General features: G+C 43.6%; 1 protein-coding gene across 1 annotated transcript in view; it reads right to left on the reverse strand.

Annotated features, from left to right (window-relative positions):
- Nucleotides 1–19772, reverse strand: part of CACNA1I (calcium voltage-gated channel subunit alpha1 I) — a 149648-nt gene that overhangs the window by 72009 nt on the left and 57867 nt on the right. Inside the window, exons 2-3 of the mRNA XM_059471884.1 lie at nucleotides 10824–10935; nucleotides 9693–9826 (exon numbers count right to left, since the gene is read on the reverse strand). Of these exons, the coding sequence (XP_059327867.1) occupies nucleotides 9693–9826; nucleotides 10824–10935 (246 nt within the window). The remainder of the gene's footprint in view (nucleotides 1–9692; nucleotides 9827–10823; nucleotides 10936–19772) is intronic.

Raw genomic sequence — 19772 nt, forward strand, 5'->3', positions numbered from 1 at the left:
CTCCCAGCCAGGACCTATTTTTTTAAACTTTCTGCCCCATGCCTCCACCATTTTGCTCTATAGCTGGAGCCACATCCTTATTTTTCCCAAATGTCCAGCAGGCTGTGGTAAAAGTTAAAGACTCTTTCATTATTTGGACCTGATCTTCTGCTGTATGGACAGTGTGGTGCAGGAGGCATAGGGCTGCCAGGCAGATCCCAGCACCAGTATCAGCTCTCTTGGGATAGACAGGTATATCTATATAGATATTAGATAGAAATACCTCTAGAACAAACTGTTCACCCATTTTGCACCCATTTTGCACAGTTTGGTGCCTCTGGGGCCAGGCTTCAACACGCACCCTAAACAGATGATCCAAAATCCTTTCAACATCAACCACAGAAAAAGTGGAATAACACAGTAGGCCTCCAAATTGCTCTGCAAACCACAGTGTACTAAGCTAAGTAGTTCTGCTTATCTCTTTTAAATTTAGAGCTCATTATGCTGCAAAAAGACAACTCTCTGCTGACATGAAAACTGAAACACAGAAGGAAAAAAAGACTTGCTAGTAAAACAAGAAATGCAAAAATTACACTCTTTTTTCCTCATTTATAAAATATAATAATAATAAAGAGTCTATAATTCTGTTAGCAAAAAGACATTTCCTCAGGGAGTTATAGATCAATTACTAATTACACAGTCAGCTCCTGAGCTGTGATGCTTTGTATTCTTAAAAAAATAACCTGCAACTCTTCCCCCCTCCAGTACAAAATACTTTTTTACTCTTTTTTTTTTTTTATATTGCTGTGCAAGCAAAAGCTGCTGAAAGCTTCCAGAGCCTGTGAGACTGGTCCCTTGCTGCCTGGAATGTGATTATTTCACACCCTGGAACACTCAGATTTCTCTCCAAACTGTGTACTAAGAGAAAATGTCAGAGTTTCTTAATAGTTTCAGAGACATGATACGAAAAGACATAAGCAGGTTTTCACACTGTGATAAGAAAGCCAGAAGGACTCGCTGAGCTCAGATGACTGAATGCGAGCGATGGGGCCTCACTTCTAAAAACCAAGAGTCAGAACACAGGCTGAGCTCTGTATTTCACTGCTTAGGAAAAAAAAAAAGAAGGAAAATAAAAAAGAATGCCTGCATTTTGGTCCTATAAGCCTGCTGGTTTTACCTTTTTTGGGGCTTTGTGTTTTGTTTTTTTAAAGAAACCTGACATTCACATGGTAGGGAATTAGCTTTCAGGAAGGCAAAAATCAGAGGCAATAATTGAGAACTACCCATTACGCAGGCAGGGTAGAGCTGCCTCCTTGTTTTGATTCTTCTCTGGTGTGATTCATTTCGTTTTGATGACTGCTTTCATTTCAATATGTTGCACATCTAGGGATAGCTTTACTGGGAGAAAGCAAATGAAATAATTAGTATCATTAAGGAGGGAAAAGCGAGTGCATGTTTGAGGGGAGGGCTGTGCTGCTGCTATTTCTACCTTTGGTTAAGATGCTATTTAGCCTGCTGCTTGCTGGTTTCCATCTTTTTCTGATCACTACTCGAAACACCTAATTGCTATATTTATTACAGTTTTCTTTGACTTGCCATAATTTTATAGAGACTTCTATTTGGCATCGAACATTAGCTAACTAGGATTTTCTGAGCATTCTGCTGTTTACCCTGCTGCTAATAAGTATTTAATGATCTGAGATTTTAAAGTCATAACTATGCAAATTCTGGCCAGGTCCCTGAAGGACTGCAGTTAATTAAAAGCAAAGAAAAAGCATAAATTGGCAACACTTCTCCATCTTGTGAGATTAAGGCCAGTTGGTGTGTTTTGGGTTAAGAGGCACCTTCGCAGTGTGGAACGGCACCACGCCGTGATGGATTTGTTTCCTGGAAACAGGTGGGCATTTGAGAATGGGGGACTGGTACCTCACATCCTTCAGAGAGCTGCCAGTTCCCTTTCCTAGGCTGAAATTTAGAGGGATGAACTTGGGGCCATAAGTGCTTCCCATGTAAGGAGAAAGTTGATGTTCACAGTGATGCTGCACATGTCTGAAAAGAGCTTGGATGGATGGATTTGGGAGGCATCATCCCTCCAGGTTTTTGGAAAGGATGCCATATCTAGGGAATTATGGGGAATAGAACTCAAGGACAGTAGAGAACTGTCAGAAAGAAAACATAAAAGTAATATCTCAGTTAATAGAAATACTTTCCAGATTCCCAGTGTGGAAGCTGCATAAAGCACTCCTGAAGAAGCAACTAGCCAAAATGGACAGGGAGTGAGAAGTGTTCTGCTCAGCTTAAGGGGCTGCCAGGCTTGCCTGAAAAGGGATCTTCAGCTGTGCAAAACCCTCTCCCCAAAGGCTGCATTACTACTCAGAAAGTTAAGGGTGCTTTGGAAAAGAAATGGAGCTCCAGGAGAGCTGTGCTGCCATACTAAAGGTGAAATTAAAAATCAAATTTAGGAAGGCATTCAGACTTCAAGGACAGTATTCACCCATGATGATATGTTTTGAAACTAATTGTTTTTCTTATCATGAGAGATATACCACATATTATAGGCTTGGATTAATGAGCCTTTCTGAAGAAGTTGGACAAGAAATATTCAGCTGAGCTCATTGTCATTAGTGGCACATTTTGGCCAACAGGCAAAAAGGTGAAGGAGGAATCTAGTGGCAAAGTGTTGGCTTGGCCAGCCACCTAGAGCATGAGACTGGCAGAGAACTGGGCTAATACTGTGCAGAAATATTAACCAGCATTTAATTAGAAGAAAAATTAGGTTTTAGAGAACTGAAAGACCAGTCAGAAGATAAAATGAAAGGCCAAAGGGGAAAGTGATAAAACTTGGAAAAGAGTTAATTCTCACAGAACCTACATGTCAAGAACAAAACTAATCAAGGCACTAAAAGATGTAAAGAGGAGAAAAATGGTGTTGCCTATATACCACTGCCAGGGGCCTGAGTAATAAAGAGAATAAGAATTGTTCATTTTATGAGCAGAATGCCTAAATGGCATTAGGAAGGCCTGGTGGGGAAATCTGCATGAAAGGAATATTAAAATCAAGGATTTGAAACTAGTTGGGAGGCTCAAGTGGACAGAAAGAGAGGGGGAGTAACACACTCTGTCAGAAATGGCATTTTCTAGTACACAGTCAGTGACAAAATACTTATGGATTTATTTTCTGCCATATAGAGAATTCCTCCTGGCTAGAGAAATGGGCTGACAGGAGCCTCATGAAATTCAACAGATGAATGCAAGGTCCTGCATTTGGGCTGGACTGATGGACAGTGCTGCTGCTGCAAAGGAGCTGCCAGTCCTGGGGGACAGGTCCACACAGGGAAGGACAATGACACACCAAGCTGCACCAGTCAGATTGCAGCAGGCAGATGAGAGAGGGATCATGCCCCTTACTTTGCACTCAGTAGACCATATCTAAAATATTCACTTTTGGCCCTCCAAGAAAAGAAAGTGTTGGTAAATTGAAGCAAGTTCAGCGGAGGCTCACCAAGGCGCTTGGGCTTGGAGCATTTGTGCTGTGAGGAGAGGAGATGATTTTGGTGGGACATAAAAGCAGTTCCTTGGTACCTACAAGGCAGTGGGATTTAAGCCACAATCTTCACAGTTCCACATGGCAGGAGAGAAAGACACAATGAATATAAATACAAAGAGGAAAGGGAGGTTCAGACTAGTTAGAGAGACACATCAGCAGTGAGGCTGGGATGGTGAGAGATGGTGCCATCTCCATCTGTGGTGGTTGTCAAGACTTGACTGGACAACTCTAACCTGAGTTTGCTGTTGACTCTCCTTTGAACAAGATTGGAGTGGAGACCCTACAAGGCCCTCTCCAACCCTACAAGGCCCTTTCCACCTATGATCCTGTGGATGTGATTAGGTATGTCCAGATCACCCTAGAATACAGGCTGACTAGCTCTCTTGATAAAAGCACTCTCCCAATTCACCTCTAAGAATTTTATTTGGGCAATGCATTGGGGGTACCTAAATCTTCTTGGAAGTTGCCAGCCTTGGAAATCACAGAAAATTGTATTCAAGAATGGAAGACAGATTTTCTATCAAGGTTTTTAAAAAAATAATTATAGAACTTGATTGCATATGTTATGTCCAAGTCATGTAAGGTCACCAACAGTACCAGGTATATCTGGTGGATTTGAGAGGCCATATTCATGAGTTTGAAAGCACACAGAAACAGCCATAGAATCATAAAATCATTTAGATTGGAAAACGCCTTTAAGATCATTGAGTCCAATTCAACCGAGCCAAGTCTATCACTAAACACCATCCTTAAGCACCAGTCAAATCTACATGTCTTTTAAAAGTGTCAAACTAGTCAGACTTCAATTCATGAGCTGTGGAGTACAATCAAGTGGTGTTAGGAATATTTATCAGGTATCCAAGAAGCTTCAGGAGATACAAGAAGGGTGAACAGGCTAAGAAGATAGTAAAACGTGAGTGAAAGCAAAAGCAGCAATGTAATAGCAGGAAAGGGGAAGGTGATACTCATGAATATAAATTAGGAGATGACTTGTAGAAAATTTGTAAGAGAACTGAAAGAGCACATAAAATGGTATAAGTTTTAGAATAAGAAAACAGAATTGTCACTAACAGCGTAAAAAAGGCAGAAAACCTCAGTTAAAATAAAAGTCTTCTGGGGAAGGTCAGATGATGTAAGTGCACCATTGATCATAATGAGCTAATTTCAGCTCCAGCTGTGATCAAGTATTTCAGGCTGTGTCTAAATAGGGATTTTCTAAGATAAGCAAGTCTGGACAATTTGTATGCAAGAGTTTTAAAAGAGACGGCCAGAAAAGATCTGGACCAGTACTGATAATTTTTTATTAGACTCAGAAAACTGGGAAAGCATCCAAGGGTCAAAGGAATTCTGATGTTGTGCCAGTACACAGTGATCTCAGTGACAGGACTGGTGCTGGTGACAGTACAGTGATGAAATTGTCAATATGCATCTCGGATGGATTATGGATTAAAAGTGGATAACAAAATTAACCATACCCAATACAAGTGTAAAGAAAAATAGACATCATCAAACTAATGTGTTATAATCTCTTATGAAATTACAAGTCTGGTTCACACAAGTAATTAGGTTGATATGGCTGGAATGATATGTAATCGTCATGACATACATTAGCTGGAGAAAAACCGTCTAAGTAATAAACATCACATGCAACACTAAATGGGGATTCATTTGTGAGCAGATGTACTTCTGTAATGCACAATTCTTGCCACTCTGTTCTTTATTTATTTATCACAACCTGACAAAAAACTAAAAAAAGTCCCTGATGGATTTTGCAGTTGAGGCGTATTTTTGGGAGAACAGAAAAGAAATGAAGATGACAAGTCAGGGATAGAACAGCATGAGCTGCTTTGGAAATGCAAATAATATGTATTCCAGTATTCCAGTTTGAAAAAAATGGAACTAACATACATCTGTGAACAAAGTTTACTGTTCCTACTAATAGGAAGGGGTTTTCTCTCTTCAGAAGAGGAGACAGGAAAAAAAAACTCCAACCAATCAAGCTTGGAGACCATGAAGAAAGCAGCTGAATGATTGTGAGGTGCTGTGATTGAATGGACAGGCTACTGCAATACTTGGCTATAGGAAATGGGAAATTTCAGGCAGGAATAGTAAGACAATATTACAACCAATGGCACTGAAACAGACTGAAGCACTGACAGAAGAATGCTCTGTCTTATTCTGAAATGTAACCCTTTTAAAAGCTGTTTAAGAACATTCCAACAATATCTCAAAATGCCAAAATATCAAAAATGCCATTCTTCACACCAAAGGTAAGGACAAGAAGAATTTGACCACAGTTTGAGATCTGCATGGCACACTCCACTGTGATAATGGAGAGAGGTAAAGACAGCATTCTGTGAAAGACAGACCCACGTCTCAGTCAATGGAATTCAAGCAACAAGTAGTTAAAGATTTTGGGCATGTTTTTGGGGACACATGTGTAATCACAATCAAACATTGACACCCACCCCTCATAGTGAAGTCCTCTGCCCCTTAATTTACCTAATATGTTTCAGGGATGCCATGGAAGAGGGCAAGGAGAGACAGAATTCCCACCACAGGTGGTTAATTACAGCACTTGGATCATGAGAACAACCTCTCCCTACATGGAATTCATGCTCCCAGGGTCAGGGAGACCCTCAGGTCAGATGTATAAAGGGATGGTATCTCCTTTCCAGGAGACACAGTGTCATCATCTCCAGCCACATGTGAGTGCAACTGTTCCACAGAATAGAGCAGGCAGGGGCAATTGCTCACTCTTGCATTGCTAGAGAACTGCCTGGCTTGATGAGCATGAACCAAGAAACAAGTGACTCTTCCCCTGAATTCACGCACATACAGGCTCTGGCTGACATTTCCCATCTGATTAGCTTCCTCATTATCTCGACTTTCAATCCACCATAGGCTCTCAACTGAGGTAGCTGCCCTCTGAGGCTGCCTCAGTTCAAGCTCTCCAAACACACCCATCACTGTGGGAACCAAATGACGCCAGACAGGACCTGATCACGCAGGGAAGGGAAGAGGGACTCCCACCAGGACAGCTGGTGGTGACGAGCACACTCTGCCTGAAACGTCTGGGAGCCTGCAACCTCCTGTCACCAGCAAGCAGTTGGGAATGGGAGCATCAACAAGCTGAATCTGCAGCCCTGCTTGTTTGTGCACACAAGGGGCATTGGCACTCTTCAAACCAAATTGCTTCACATGATTTTTGGAGGTCTGAGGGGAACATTGAGGGAGAACATTGACTTATAACTGTTGTTTTGGTTTTTTTCCTAACCCTTTCAGAAAAAAACCAAAAAAACATTTTGAAGGTGGTTAGGGGAGGGAGTGTTTGAGAGGGGAGAAAATTCTGGTGATGTCAGCTCCTATTGCCATGGAAACTGAACATTTTTAGTGACAATGGAGTCTTCCTCCTTGAGCTGCTGGGTTGCAGGGGCAAGCAGGGCAAGGGCACACGAGGGAATTCAGCTAACTAAAACTATAGCTTCTGGCTTTCCAAGGAAGTGAGGAAATAACTACAAATGATTGCCTGAATACATGGTTTATGTAACCAGAGCACCGTCTGGGGCCAGAGCAGCAAGCACTCATTATGGTCTGGGATAAAACGTGCTGCTGTGCAGGGAACCAGGTGAAGACATCTCAGCTGCCCAGGCTGCCCCCCAGAATGGGCCCTGCCTGCACCTCACTTTTCCATGCTACAGTCTGTTCTTTGCAACCTTTGCTGCCTTGCTGGTGTTTATTTGGAGAGGGAGAAGGGAGGAGAAAGGGTTAGGAGGTCCAGTCCATATTCTGGAAACTGAGAGAAGCTGCATGGACTCCAGGCTGGGCATTGCTCCCCAACATCAGGGATGTTTCCTTAGGAGCCAAGTTTATAACTTCCCTTACAGAAAACAAGAATCCAGGATGATGAAAAGGAGAGGGCTCTTAGAGAAAACTGATTAGCCTCTGATCAGGATCTAGCTCCCTGGCATGGAGACAATGTGCAAGACCTAATGCTATGTGTCCTCCCTAAGTCAATGCTAAGGCAGCATCTGGACAGCATGGCTTCAGTAAGCTAAAGCCATGATCCAGGTGTGGAATCAATAAGGATAAAGGTTAAGGCTTACATTTGAGGTTAAGCAAAAGCCTACAGTATGTAAGGACAAGTTAAAACCTTGGGTTTGATTTAAACAGTGCAGACAATTTTAATGAATTTCAAAGAATTATGAATTAATAACCACAAGCTTTTATAACTCGAAATACATTATATAGTCATTAGTTCTATATAACTAAATGGAAAAATCTTTCTTTAGCAGAAGTCCTTTGAGATCAGATATTCTAATGAGATTACTATCATTTCATTCTGACACCTCATGAGGACAATTGAATAGAAATCAGGAAACAAATTTCTTTCAGTTTTGGACCTGAAATAAAAAAATCCTCCACACAGATTATTTAATATCTAAGGGGTTGATTCAAAGTCTCCTTGGCATTAAAAGAAGTTCAGATATGAGCTTTTTTTTCCTGGTGCTGCTATCAGATGCACAAAAGACTCTGTCTCTCCTCAAATTCTTGCCAGCAATGGTGACAGAAGGAACTATGTAATGGAGTTTGCTCCTTCCTTGCCTAGGTAGTGTGGATTTCACTTGTTTTCTGCATGGAGTGTTGGAGCTCTCTCTCTTTCATTTAGTATTGCCCCACCATCTCTTCAGACAGCACCACTCACATGCCATGCTTGCAGGGACCCCAGGCAGAGCCAGACCCCAATTCCCACACCTTTTTACCCCATGCTGGTTTTCCTGTGCCCACTGGAGCAGAGTCTTTCTGCCAGCACATCACCTGCGTGGAGCAGCACCATGGGCTCCAAGGCCGCCTTTTCAAACCTGCCCAGCTTTTCCTTCCTCACAGGCTGCTGTGCCAGGGTCTTGGCTTTCCCTGCACCCAGTCTCCAGCAATTCAGCCACCAGGAGCTCAGGCTAGAACATACAACCATCTGGCTTTCCTCAGCACCAAGTCTCAGGGGCTTTAACTGGCACTTCTCATGTCAGGCCACTTTAAATCAGATCTTAACCACAGCAGAATCATCTACAAGGAAGGTCTTCCCATCTCACACATATTGTGTTAATTTAGATAAGCCTACAGTTTTCATCTGCCTGTCCTCTTTCATGCACAACCTGGCTGAGAATCAGCCTTCAAATTTTTACAACTGCACCAAGTTTGAAAATGTCTGCTCCTCCCAGAAGCAAACAATTATCTGCTCCTCCAGAGGGAATGACTTTCAACTCTTGCTGTAGAAGAACTCTGTCAAAAGCAAATATAAAGACAGTGCTGCTCCACACCAGGGGGAAAACTGCAAAGTGAGCTCAAACTCACTGCTAGCTCAGTCAGTAATACATGCACTTCCAGGCAACAGTGGAGCTGGTAACTCCTGGCTAAAGAAAAATAAAACTGAGGGCTTCCATCTGAAAAGATGTTCACTTCTTTTTTTTTTTTTTTTTTTTTTTTCTATGAGAAGAGCAATATACCATATTTATTTCTGATTTTTTTTTTAATCTCTCAAGGCATTCTAATTGAAAATTAGAATTCTGGGGGAAAAGCACATCCCACTGATATCAGAAATGGACATTTTGCTGTGATTTAGCAGGCAAATTCTGGTAGACTTTCCACTTGATACATGCAAAGGGGAAAATCAAAGCTTCACCATAGCAACTTTGTTGTAAAAAACTCTCAAATGTCAACTTGTCCCAATAGTACTGCGGGTAATGCTGGTGCAATACAAAACCAAAAACCCCTGAATAAAAACCTACATTCCTACCCTTGAAACACTGCTGCTGGAAACAGAAATGCTAGCTTTAGTTTGGTTTTGGTAAAGGTTACACCTCTTCTACCTAGACATTTTAAAGACACAAAACCCCAGAAATGTCTCTGGGAAAGCTCTTCAGCTGGTACAAATGAGCACCCTCTGCTGAAGTTGTGCTGGACTGGTGGCTGCACATCAGCTGAGGGGCTGAGCTACCTTGTCTGCTCTTTGTTCCACCGGCTGCTAACCCCAGCATGCCCAAATCCAGCTTGGCTGCTGCACCACAGTAGCACCAGAGTGGAAACTTTCTCCTCAGTCACATCATTTCTGTTCCATACAAGACTCTAGTAAACCCAAAATAAACCCACCCAGAAATTATCAACCTACCCAGCCATGACAATGAAGAAATCCAGGCGGTTCCAGGTGTCTCCAAGGTAACACTTCTTGCCAAAGATCCCCAGGGCCACCATCTTCAAGACCATTTCCATGGCAAAGAAGATGAAGATGAAATCATCAAACACCTGCCAAACAGAAACCCAAGAGCATATTTGACAAGCATTCTCAACCTTGGACTTTCAAACACAGAATGTGAGAAAAATACTAATTTCAGCACTCCTGAAAATGAGATCAAGGCAGGGCTGGAAAAGTTTCTTCCATGTAGCCCTGGCATCACAGTTTCTTGCTGCTCAAGCTCAGTGAGGGCTTTTATAGTTTTTTCACCCACAGGTGAAGTAACTGATGCAGACTCAGAGACTCCTTACACAGACTTGAAAAGTGTTGTTGGTTCAGCCCCAGCAGATCTAAACCTGGCCAGGAAAACACTGTTTTTCCCAAGATCCCCCCAGGAGGGACTCCTCATCACATTGCTGCAGGTGGCTCAGCTGAGGACATAGTGCAGCTTCCCACACAGCTTGGACAGCACACACCCATCACAGAGAGAAGCTTCAGATACCTGAAAGCCTTAGCCACTGTGCATGACAGCCTTTGCTGTCATCTTCTCTTTGGGGAGGCATCAAGCACAGCTGGTGTCTTACAGGCTGAATGTACTCATGGCCCTTCTAAGCATTCTCTTTATATGCTCTCCCTTTGGGCATCCTGAATTCCACAGTATCTGTTGAATCAGTAATAGTCTTGCACATCACCAGACTACCAAATGCATTGGGAGCTGCTGTTCCCTCCTGCCTGGGCTGAGCAACCTCAGTTATTTCTCCCTGGCCTAGCCCTGACCCACATGTCTTGTGGGTGTCTCTGTCAGGAAATCCCTGCTTACATGCAGGTTTGGGAATATTAGCGAGCATTCAGTATTGCTGAGTCAGAAGCAAAGTTCATTCATCCTCTCTCTTGTCCCACTCCCCTGCTCAAAGCAGGCTCTTGCCTTTTACAGCAGGACAGCTCACTGCCAGGGCCAGCCTCGCCAGCCTCTCCGGGAGGGCATCGCCCACATGCTGGAGGAAAGCATGCATGAAAATTTGTGACTTGGACTGAAGCACCATCACAACGAGAAGGAAATCTGCTTACCTGCAAGATCTTACACCTGTCAGAGAGGCAGTCCATATCCTCACATGGCTGGTACATTCCCAGGGTAACACAGTTTAGCAAAATCACCATCATGCTGATGCACTCGAACCAGGTGGAAGAGAGTCAAGGAAAACTTCTGCAAAAGCATCATAGCTGAGATAAGCTTGCTCTAGGCTTGAGTAAAAATGTAGGAAGACTAAGGGAAAGGAGTGCTGGTAGGCTGATTAATTACATTCCCACATTCTCTACACCCAGTTCATCACTACTCCATTCCTTGATTACGCCAAAACTCTTTTATAAAAGGGAAAGCAGAGGTAGCACAAAAGGCCTAAAGTACTCACACAAGTCAAATCATTGCCATAGTCAAACATGTGCTTGCTCCTCTCCTGCTTGTTTGCAGAGTCCCTTCCCTCATTGGTTTACTGAATATTCCCAATACATGGAAGAGACTTTCCAAGGTGGACTATACCTAAATGTATCATAGACCTCCAAGATCAAGGGATCTAAATCAAAACGGGCAGATTGATCTCCACATGATTGTTGCCCTTCTGGGAAGGCTGGAACTCGCCACCTCTCAGAGAAACTTGGGGGTAAAGAAGTGCCACTGATCCTGTTCCTGCTGAGGGTCAAGAAATGCCACTGATCCTGTTGGGGATCAAGAAATGCCACTGATCCTGTCACTATGTTTCCAGCAGTGACCCACGCTGTATAAAACTCCACAACGTGCCCAAGTTACTCACTAACTATAAGGAGAATTTGTGTTTCTGACCCCAGCTGGTGATCTGTTTATGCCCTACAGCATGAGGATTGACAGTCCTTATAATTGTTTTCTCAACTACACTGGTGTCCCTGCAGATGCTTTGCTTATTCATTTGAATCCTTTGTTGATAATCTTGCTAAAATATCTGCTTTGATAATAGTTAGCAGCCCAGAGCTACATTGGCTAATTATACTTTACATTAAAAACCGTTCCCTCCTATTTATTATTAATTTGTTGTCTTATAATTTTGTCAAGTGCCACTTCATTTATGTATTAGAGAAGTAGATAAAAAGGGTGTATTTGTGTGACCCTTGTACTCTACATGCTCTAGCTGCCCCCTCTCACCATCCCTCTCCTCCTGAAGGAGTTTTAAAGCCTGATGCACACTTATCCAAGAATTCATTTACAGTATTTTAGCTCTAAAAGTGGGTGCATTTGTGCTGTACTTTCCAGTGTTCTCATTGCAAAGCAGTGATGTAGACTAAATAGACCTCCAGCCTCTGGCAGAAACATTCTTGGGCATTTTACACACCCCACAGCAACGTATCTGCCCAGTCTCCACTGTCAGACAATTTAAACTTTTTTAAATAGAAGAGGCACAAAATTATCAACTTAAAATCCAACCCACTGAGTACATCCATTTTCAGTCCTTTCAGTACTGAATCTAAAAGGGCAGCTTGTATCTCTGATCACTTCTGAAAGACATTCAGCTTCTGTGGTTTGTTCTGAGCAACTCTTCCATGCTCATTCTCTGACAGTGATTTATGACTAAACTGCACAATCTGATCTAGAAGATTATTAATTCTCTCTCTTCTCCCCCACCTGGTTTGTGGTGAGCTACCTTCAATTGCAAAATCAGACAAGAGCAGGGCACTAGTTCTACTGTTCCAATTATGCTCTAATGTGATTTCTAGAATGTGTTATCGCTATCCCTCACAAAGTTAATCCCATGTGCTCTACAAAGTCATGCACATGAAGCCCACCCTCAATGTAGGCTTCAAAACCAGGCCCTTTTCTGAGAGGAATGGACCAAAAGGGCACCAAGTATTTTCACTCAGGGTCTATGCAACACAACTTCAACTTGCCACCTGCCTCTTTCTTGCACATTTCTTTAATGATCAGATCTGAAGGCCAGGAAAGCTATTTGAGAGGTTTCCATTAGCTCACACAGGGTTTTTAGATAAGACTGCAGTTCTTTTTCTGAACTCTTCAAAATCTGTTTGGTGTCACCATTCCCTTACAAAATGGTTGATGTTGTAGGGCCTCTGGAGGTCATCTTGCCCACCTGCCCTGCTCAAAGTAGCATCAACTACAGCAGATTGCTCAGAGTTGCATCCACTGGGGGCTTGAATGTCTTCAGGTATAGAGGCACCAGAACCTCTCTGGGTAACCTGCTCCAGCATTTGATTATCTGCACAGAAAGTAAGTGTTTTCTTAAGTTAAAATAGGACATATCCCACTTTTCAGGCAGTGACCACTACCTCTTGGCCTGTCACTGGGCATCACTGAGTAGGCTGTGTCGTTTACCCCTCTTATCAGGTATCAATACTCATGGGTAAAAACTCCCTAAAGCATCTCTCCTCCAGCCTGAGCAACCCCAGCTCTCTCAGCCTTTCCATTTTTGCAGGTGCTTAGACAGGGACTGGAAAGGCAGCGCCAGTGAAGCCCTGATAGAGGGGTCAGTGCTCAATGACATTCTTCAAGGGGCCAAAACAGTTTCAGAGCAGTCTAAACCAATGGTTACAAAAGTCCTTCTCCCTGGGCATAAGGTGGTCAGACGATACGTGGACAAAACCAGGGTCTCAAATCTTCCTGGAACAAATTAATGCATGGCAAATGAAAAGCAGAAATTGTTTTAAAAGCCAATTGTCTTTTTTTTTCTCCAGAAAACATGACACAAGAGAGTTGGAGGCAGAGAGTATTACTCTGACTACAGCCCAACTCAGGAAAGCCAGGAGTTTTGATCTAGCACAGATCTACACTTCTATGCACCTGCCTTGGCAGCAGCAATGCCAGGGCAGCACGCTTCCATGTTTCCTTGCAGAGCCCCCACAAGCTATGCAGACCATGGCAGGGGACTGGCAGCTTCTGGTGAGACCCTGGAGCACAAGACCTAACAAGACATGGCAAGCTCTCCCAAAAAGCCTGAAACTTAGGCCAGCTGTGCAATCTCATCTCATCTTTGTGCTCAAAATGCCATGCCAGTTGCAGATGATTTCTTCTCCCCTGCTTTTTAGATATCGGCTCTCAGAGTTTGCCAGCATTTTCCAGGCTTCCCAACAATATTACAGAACCATGGGCCATTCCCAGGCTATTACAGTGGCATTAGAAAAAGCCACTGCCCCACAGTTTACCTTTCAGAGCAGCTGGAAACACTGAAAAAGCACATCAAACCTACAGCAGAAAGGAACAAAGTGCGAGAAGAACACCAGAGCATCTCCTACCCTGAATCAGGAGGGGTTGCTGCCTGCTTGGGTCGGTGGAGGGGGTAATTAGGACTATCTGCTGCCTTCAATGTGTCACCGTTGTCAACCACAGCTACTGCCTCCTGTCACCACAGCAACAGCCTGCAGCCAGGTTTATCATCTTTCTTTTGGTGATGCCTCCCCTCTCCCACATCCCTCACCCCCCTCCTTTTCCCTGTGCCTGAGCCTGTAATTAATTGCAGCTGCTGACAAAGCCAGTCTTCATAATCTGCATCATTCAGTCAGAAATTTCATTATTAATTAACTTCTTTCAAAGTTTAAATCTCCTAATTACAAGCAAACCCGTGCACATGTTCTCCCCACCCCGCTCCAGCCCTTCCTCACTGCTTCTTTCCCTTCCCACAGCCTCATTCCTGATATCTTTCCCAGTGAATTCTGGGGCCTGCAAATGATTTGGAAAAACTAAAAGGAGACCCACACAAATTCTGCCCATGGTCAGCTTCTCTCCTCGGCCACCACAAGGTGCACCAGAAAATTCACAGGAATCCACTATGTAATAACTTGCCCTTAAAGGGAGGGTTTTTCCCCACTAACTGTGGCAGTTCACAGTTGATTCAAACCCTTTCAGATAAAAGGACCATGGCCCTCATTTGAAAAAAGAAATACATCAAAAGAAGTATTTCCTGAGTTAATCACAGAATATTCTCAGCTGGGAGGATCCACAAGGATCATTGAGTAACCATGAGCTGGTCTCATTATCCACAGAAGTCTCTCTTCCTTAAAAAAGTTTTGTTAATTTCAGCACTGTCTGGAGACATCAAGATCCATATCTAGACTATATTTTTCCTAGAAAACTTCCACTGGTTCTTTAGCTGGTGCCTGCTTGTGGCAGCAAGACTTTTCTTTGCTGCTGGGTGCCAGCCCTGTCCTTCTGCAGCCCGAGCAGGGCCTGGCCAGCTGCTGGCCAGAGACAGCCACTGTTAATCTATTGACCCTCCACACCCTGTCTCCCTATGGTCAGGGCAGCTCTGGGATGAGGATAAAGGTTCAACAGGGACACACATCACCAGCACACACCAGGAGAGACCCATCATTTACCCAAACCATCTGGGATGGACTGCAAGCCACAAGCTACAGGACGCTTGAAGAGATATGCAGATGTTTCTGGGACACGTTTTGTGGTAGTGCTTGATAACACAACTGTGCATAATGGAAAATTATGTTAGAAACAGGTGATGGGAGACAGGCAAAGCTTTTGGGCTCAATTTCTGAATGAGAAATAGCAGAAGAAACGTCTGCTGTGGTGGAGCTGTAAATACCTTGCACCTAAAAAGCTGAGCACCACTTAAGGTTCTTGGAATTGACCTTAATCTCTATTTTCTATCACTGACAAAAACACAACAGAGCAAAATAAAACAGTGCCTTGGGGACCCCTGTCTTCTTCCTCCGCCATCAGCTGCAGAGGCACAAGTAGCTCCCCAGGGGCTGGCAGGCACTCCTAAAGCACAGAAAATATATAAGCTTTATAGGCATGACAACTCCTCGGTGTTTCCTGCGGCTATTTCCAAGCTACTCCTAGGGTATGCCTGGTGCCAGTTAAAGCCCTGACTATCTCAGACCTGTTTAACGTGCAGAGAAATGCCTGACTACAAAGCATTTCCAGCAAGGGGGGAAGGCCTGCCAGCCCTGTGGTATGGCTGGTCATGGCAGAACCTGTTCCTGCCCCAAAATGGAGAGAAGAGCAGCTCAGTGACTCAAGTAGAAACATGGAGCCCCATGCAGAGCATCCCACACACCAGCCACCCCTCCTACAACTCCTTGTGGCCTCCCAGCTCTGAGCTGCTGCCAGGCAGGCCTGGCTGAGGACACTGCACCACATCTGCATGAGCACTCCTCTCTGCTGCCCCTCGGGCTCCTCCCCACCCACCACTCATCACCATCCTTCCTCCAGCTGAATGGCTTCACCCTGTCATTCCAGGCTGCAGTGATGACATTTTCTTTTCCTCATTTTGAAAAAAGCTAAGGACAGAGTTGTGTTCTGTGGGAACTCAGCACATCACTTTGGATGTTCAGAGTTACCGAGAGAACCCTTGGGGGGCTTGGAGGTCCTGGAATGTTGCCAAAAGCACCTGGTGGCTTGACTTTGACCCTTCTAGGGATATGCCACCTGTGTGTGGGGACATGGGAATCACTCGGGTTTGAATGGTGCAGAAATGACATATTTACAGGGTGAAATGTAGATGTTAGGGTTTTGGTACAGGGGGGTAATGGAGACAAGATGGAGGAATCAGGGCCTGCCTCGTGGTTCTTCTTTCTTCTTCTTGTCATTCATCTTCTGTGGTGACGTTGGCACTTGTGAATTGGTTCATGGTGAAGGTGCACTTACTAACAAGGGTGAAAGGTATTGGGGGTAAAAGGTAACTATGCTGTACGTAGTTTTTACTATAAAAAGACACGACTGCCCCGTGGGTGGGCAGAGTGCCTTTGGCTGCCTTGCTGGTCAGATCCCAGCTGGGCAGAGAGAAAAACTCTGTAGATAAGAAATCATAAACAAGTCTGAAGACTGAATAACTGAAGAGTCCAGTCTCGTCCTTGAAGCGCGGGCTGCCCCAGAACCATCCTATGCGTGTCTGGCAGAGACAGACAGCCAACCAGACACGGTGTTCCTTCCCTACTTTCCTCTCCTGCTTTGTGACTGTCCTGCAAGAAGCCAGTGGGATGCTGTACTTGAAGCAGGACAGTTAATACTCCATTTATGCTGGAAGGAGGGATTTGTTGTAAATGTCAGAGAAGGCAACAGCCCCAAGGAAAGAAATGCTCATTTTCTCTACCTCCTTGCTGTTGTCTTTTGAAAATGTTTTCACAGGCAAGTTTCACTCTTTGCCCCCTCCCACTTTTTCTTATCAACACTCAGCTTTTGTGGGGTCTTTTCCTTCTGTGTTGATACATGGGAGTTTTGTCTTTTCCTACAAAATAAGCTGGCAGAATCAACAGGGTTCTTTCTCTTCAGCTCAGTCTGCTGAGCTAACTCACTAGAAGAAATTGAATGTAACACTGTGTTCACATGAAGGAAAATACCTCTCAAAATGTGTTTGTGTTCAAATAGATCAAAACAATCAAAACATTTTTTCAAACAAGAAACTTTAAAAATCCTACTTTGTTAAGACTGAAGTATTTCTTCTATGTCTTCTTTAATGCAAGGAAAAAATTCAACATAACAGAAAAAAAAGGTTGGGGTTTTTTTTTACCCCAGTTTGGAGTTCTGAGTTTCTGTTGCAAATCAAATGCCAACACCCAGCATTGCAGTGTTGGGATTTCATGGTGGCCAAGCCACAAGGGCAGTTTATAAAGCTTTTTTGCAAGCACTCAAGGTTGACATGCTTTGAGTGCTGTGCAATCTTGTACAGGTTTGCTTCCATCACACCATCATTTAAACACTTTTCTCATGAAAGAGCAGCACCTGAGCTTCAGGCACCTGACATAAGCATTGCTAAGGTCTTCAAGCCTTCAGCAATACTGATGCCAAGGAAAGGAGTGTGGTACAGCCAAGTGCGGTGAAACATTGATTTGAGAGGCATTGGGGAAGGCTTAACTTGTGTTGGTGTTACTGGCAGGCAGGACAAGAAACTGCAGAAGGGGGATGCAATAGAGAAATTTTCAGTGGTTGGCAATGCTTCTGTGTTTCTGCCCTTTGGAAGGGATGTTCTATCAAGGACAGGTTCATTACAAAAGACAGAGATTCATTCAGTGTTCCCATGTTAAATCAGATGAACACCAAAAAAACAAAGCACCATCGGTCAGACCCTCTGATCTTACTTCCAAGGGATGCTCAGAAAGTGGGTCCTGTATGAGGCCACCCAGAATTTTGGCTGCATAGCTCAGTTTTCATGAGGTTCTAAGTTAAATTTGAATTTAAGTCAGTTGTTTCTCAGGCACCACATCATATTTCCCTTCAAAGTCTGGCAAGGATTGAAGATAGCTTTTGAAAATTTTTGTTAGGTTTGTTTCTTTTCCATTACAGAAACAAGAAGAAGCAACTATCTCCTTTCTTTAAACTCTTTCCATAATGATTTATTCAGATGTTCTAAATGCATCCATTAAACTCTCAAGTCCACTAAAACCAAAAATAGTAGTAAGAAATTTCTGTCAGGAAAAACATACAGTGAAGATTAAAGGGCTAAGAAAGAACCTGAAGAAAAAAGAGATATTAACACAAGGAGACAAGTCTTCGGATACTCCAGAAATGGGAGACAACAGGAGATCTCTGACCTAATGTAGGGCCCCTAATCAAACAGGAGGCTGCAGGGAAAAGCAAGGCTTCTTTCAGATACCCCTCACCACCAGGACTCACTGGTACTAAAGCTAGCATGAGTTGCACCAGGAATTCTGACTGTCTGTCACAGCATTTACATGGACAGACATTGGTAAAGCAGCCTGGTGTTTTCTCCAGGAGAGGTGTGTGCATCCCAGCACTAATTATTCAAATATCTCACAAATATCATGCATCCCCATCAATGCTGCTGCACAGCCCTGCTATTAATGATCACCTCCTGCCTGCAGCAGCTGAGCCCCAGAGCTTCTCAACTGATAATGACCCACCTCCAAATTGCATCTGTCTTTCAGGGTGCAACAAAGCATCTGTTTAACAGTGTGCAGCGCTCCTATAAAGCTGTTTACTACAGAAAGCATGAAAAAATAGTGTACCTAGGGAAAAACCCACCTGAGAATTTTTTTTTTAGGTCAGATGAAAGTAATTACCCACGTTTAAACTTAAGCAGGGTATTAGAGATAATGACTGTTCCTGGAGAAAGAGCTTTTCAATATCCTCAGATGGCTGGGATTGAGGTTGCCTGTCTTTCCTGCCAGGAAAGCAATACTCCACCATGCTGTGGAACCAGTTCAAGACTGACTTGAGGAATCACACCTCCTGCTGATTCCCAAATGGTGCCTCCTGCAGCATTCTGGCTCTGCCTTGCAGATTGCTGTCCAAAATCTGACCTGGCTTCACATTAGGAGCTTCAACAAGGTCACAGCATGAGGCTACAGGACTGCAGCTTGGAACATTGTTATGCTGTGTGACAGGTGAAAGAATTTTGCTCCAAAATCTCCTAGTCAGAGAGGCAGATCCTGCAGTTGCTTCCTGCTGCAAATGGAGTCACAGGAGTAACAGACACCAGAGAAAGACCAGTTGAGAAAACCCCTTGAACCACAAAACTGGGGTCCAAAGTTTAAAGTTCTTATTGTTTACTGATATTTCACATAGCACAAGCAATTCCCTGTTGACATCAGTGGTGAAGTAGGGACCTTGGAAAGAGCTAGGCTTTGATTTTGGACTCAGTTGGACCTCTGCTCCAGAGAAGAGCTAAACTTGGCAGGCCAAAACAGAAAGGCATTTGTAGTTCAGAAGTGATTTCAATTAGTAATGTGCTCCAGAATGATGAAATGTGAATTTTACCAGTGTAGCTGAATGTTCTGGTACAGTGCCCCATCCTCCATGACCCCAGGAAGTGACATGATCAGAGAGACTGGTGGTCACCATTCTCTAACCAGAGCCTGAGCCACTTTTTACCAGATTTAATCTGGCTGTGGCCAAGCTTACTTGGTGGAAATTTCCTTCTAAAGTATAAAAAAGTGTTTTGAGAAGGGAAAGGAAAAAAATATCTCCAGTCCTCCCTCTGCTTCTGTGTTTCAGTGCCCTGTCACCCAACAGCTTCATCCAAAGTTGTGTAAGTGTTCCTCAGCACCTGTCAAACTGATGCAACA

Source organism: Ammospiza nelsoni, chromosome 5 (assembly GCF_027579445.1).
Source record: "Ammospiza nelsoni isolate bAmmNel1 chromosome 5, bAmmNel1.pri, whole genome shotgun sequence".
Classification (NCBI taxonomy): Eukaryota; Metazoa; Chordata; class Aves; order Passeriformes; family Passerellidae; genus Ammospiza; species Ammospiza nelsoni.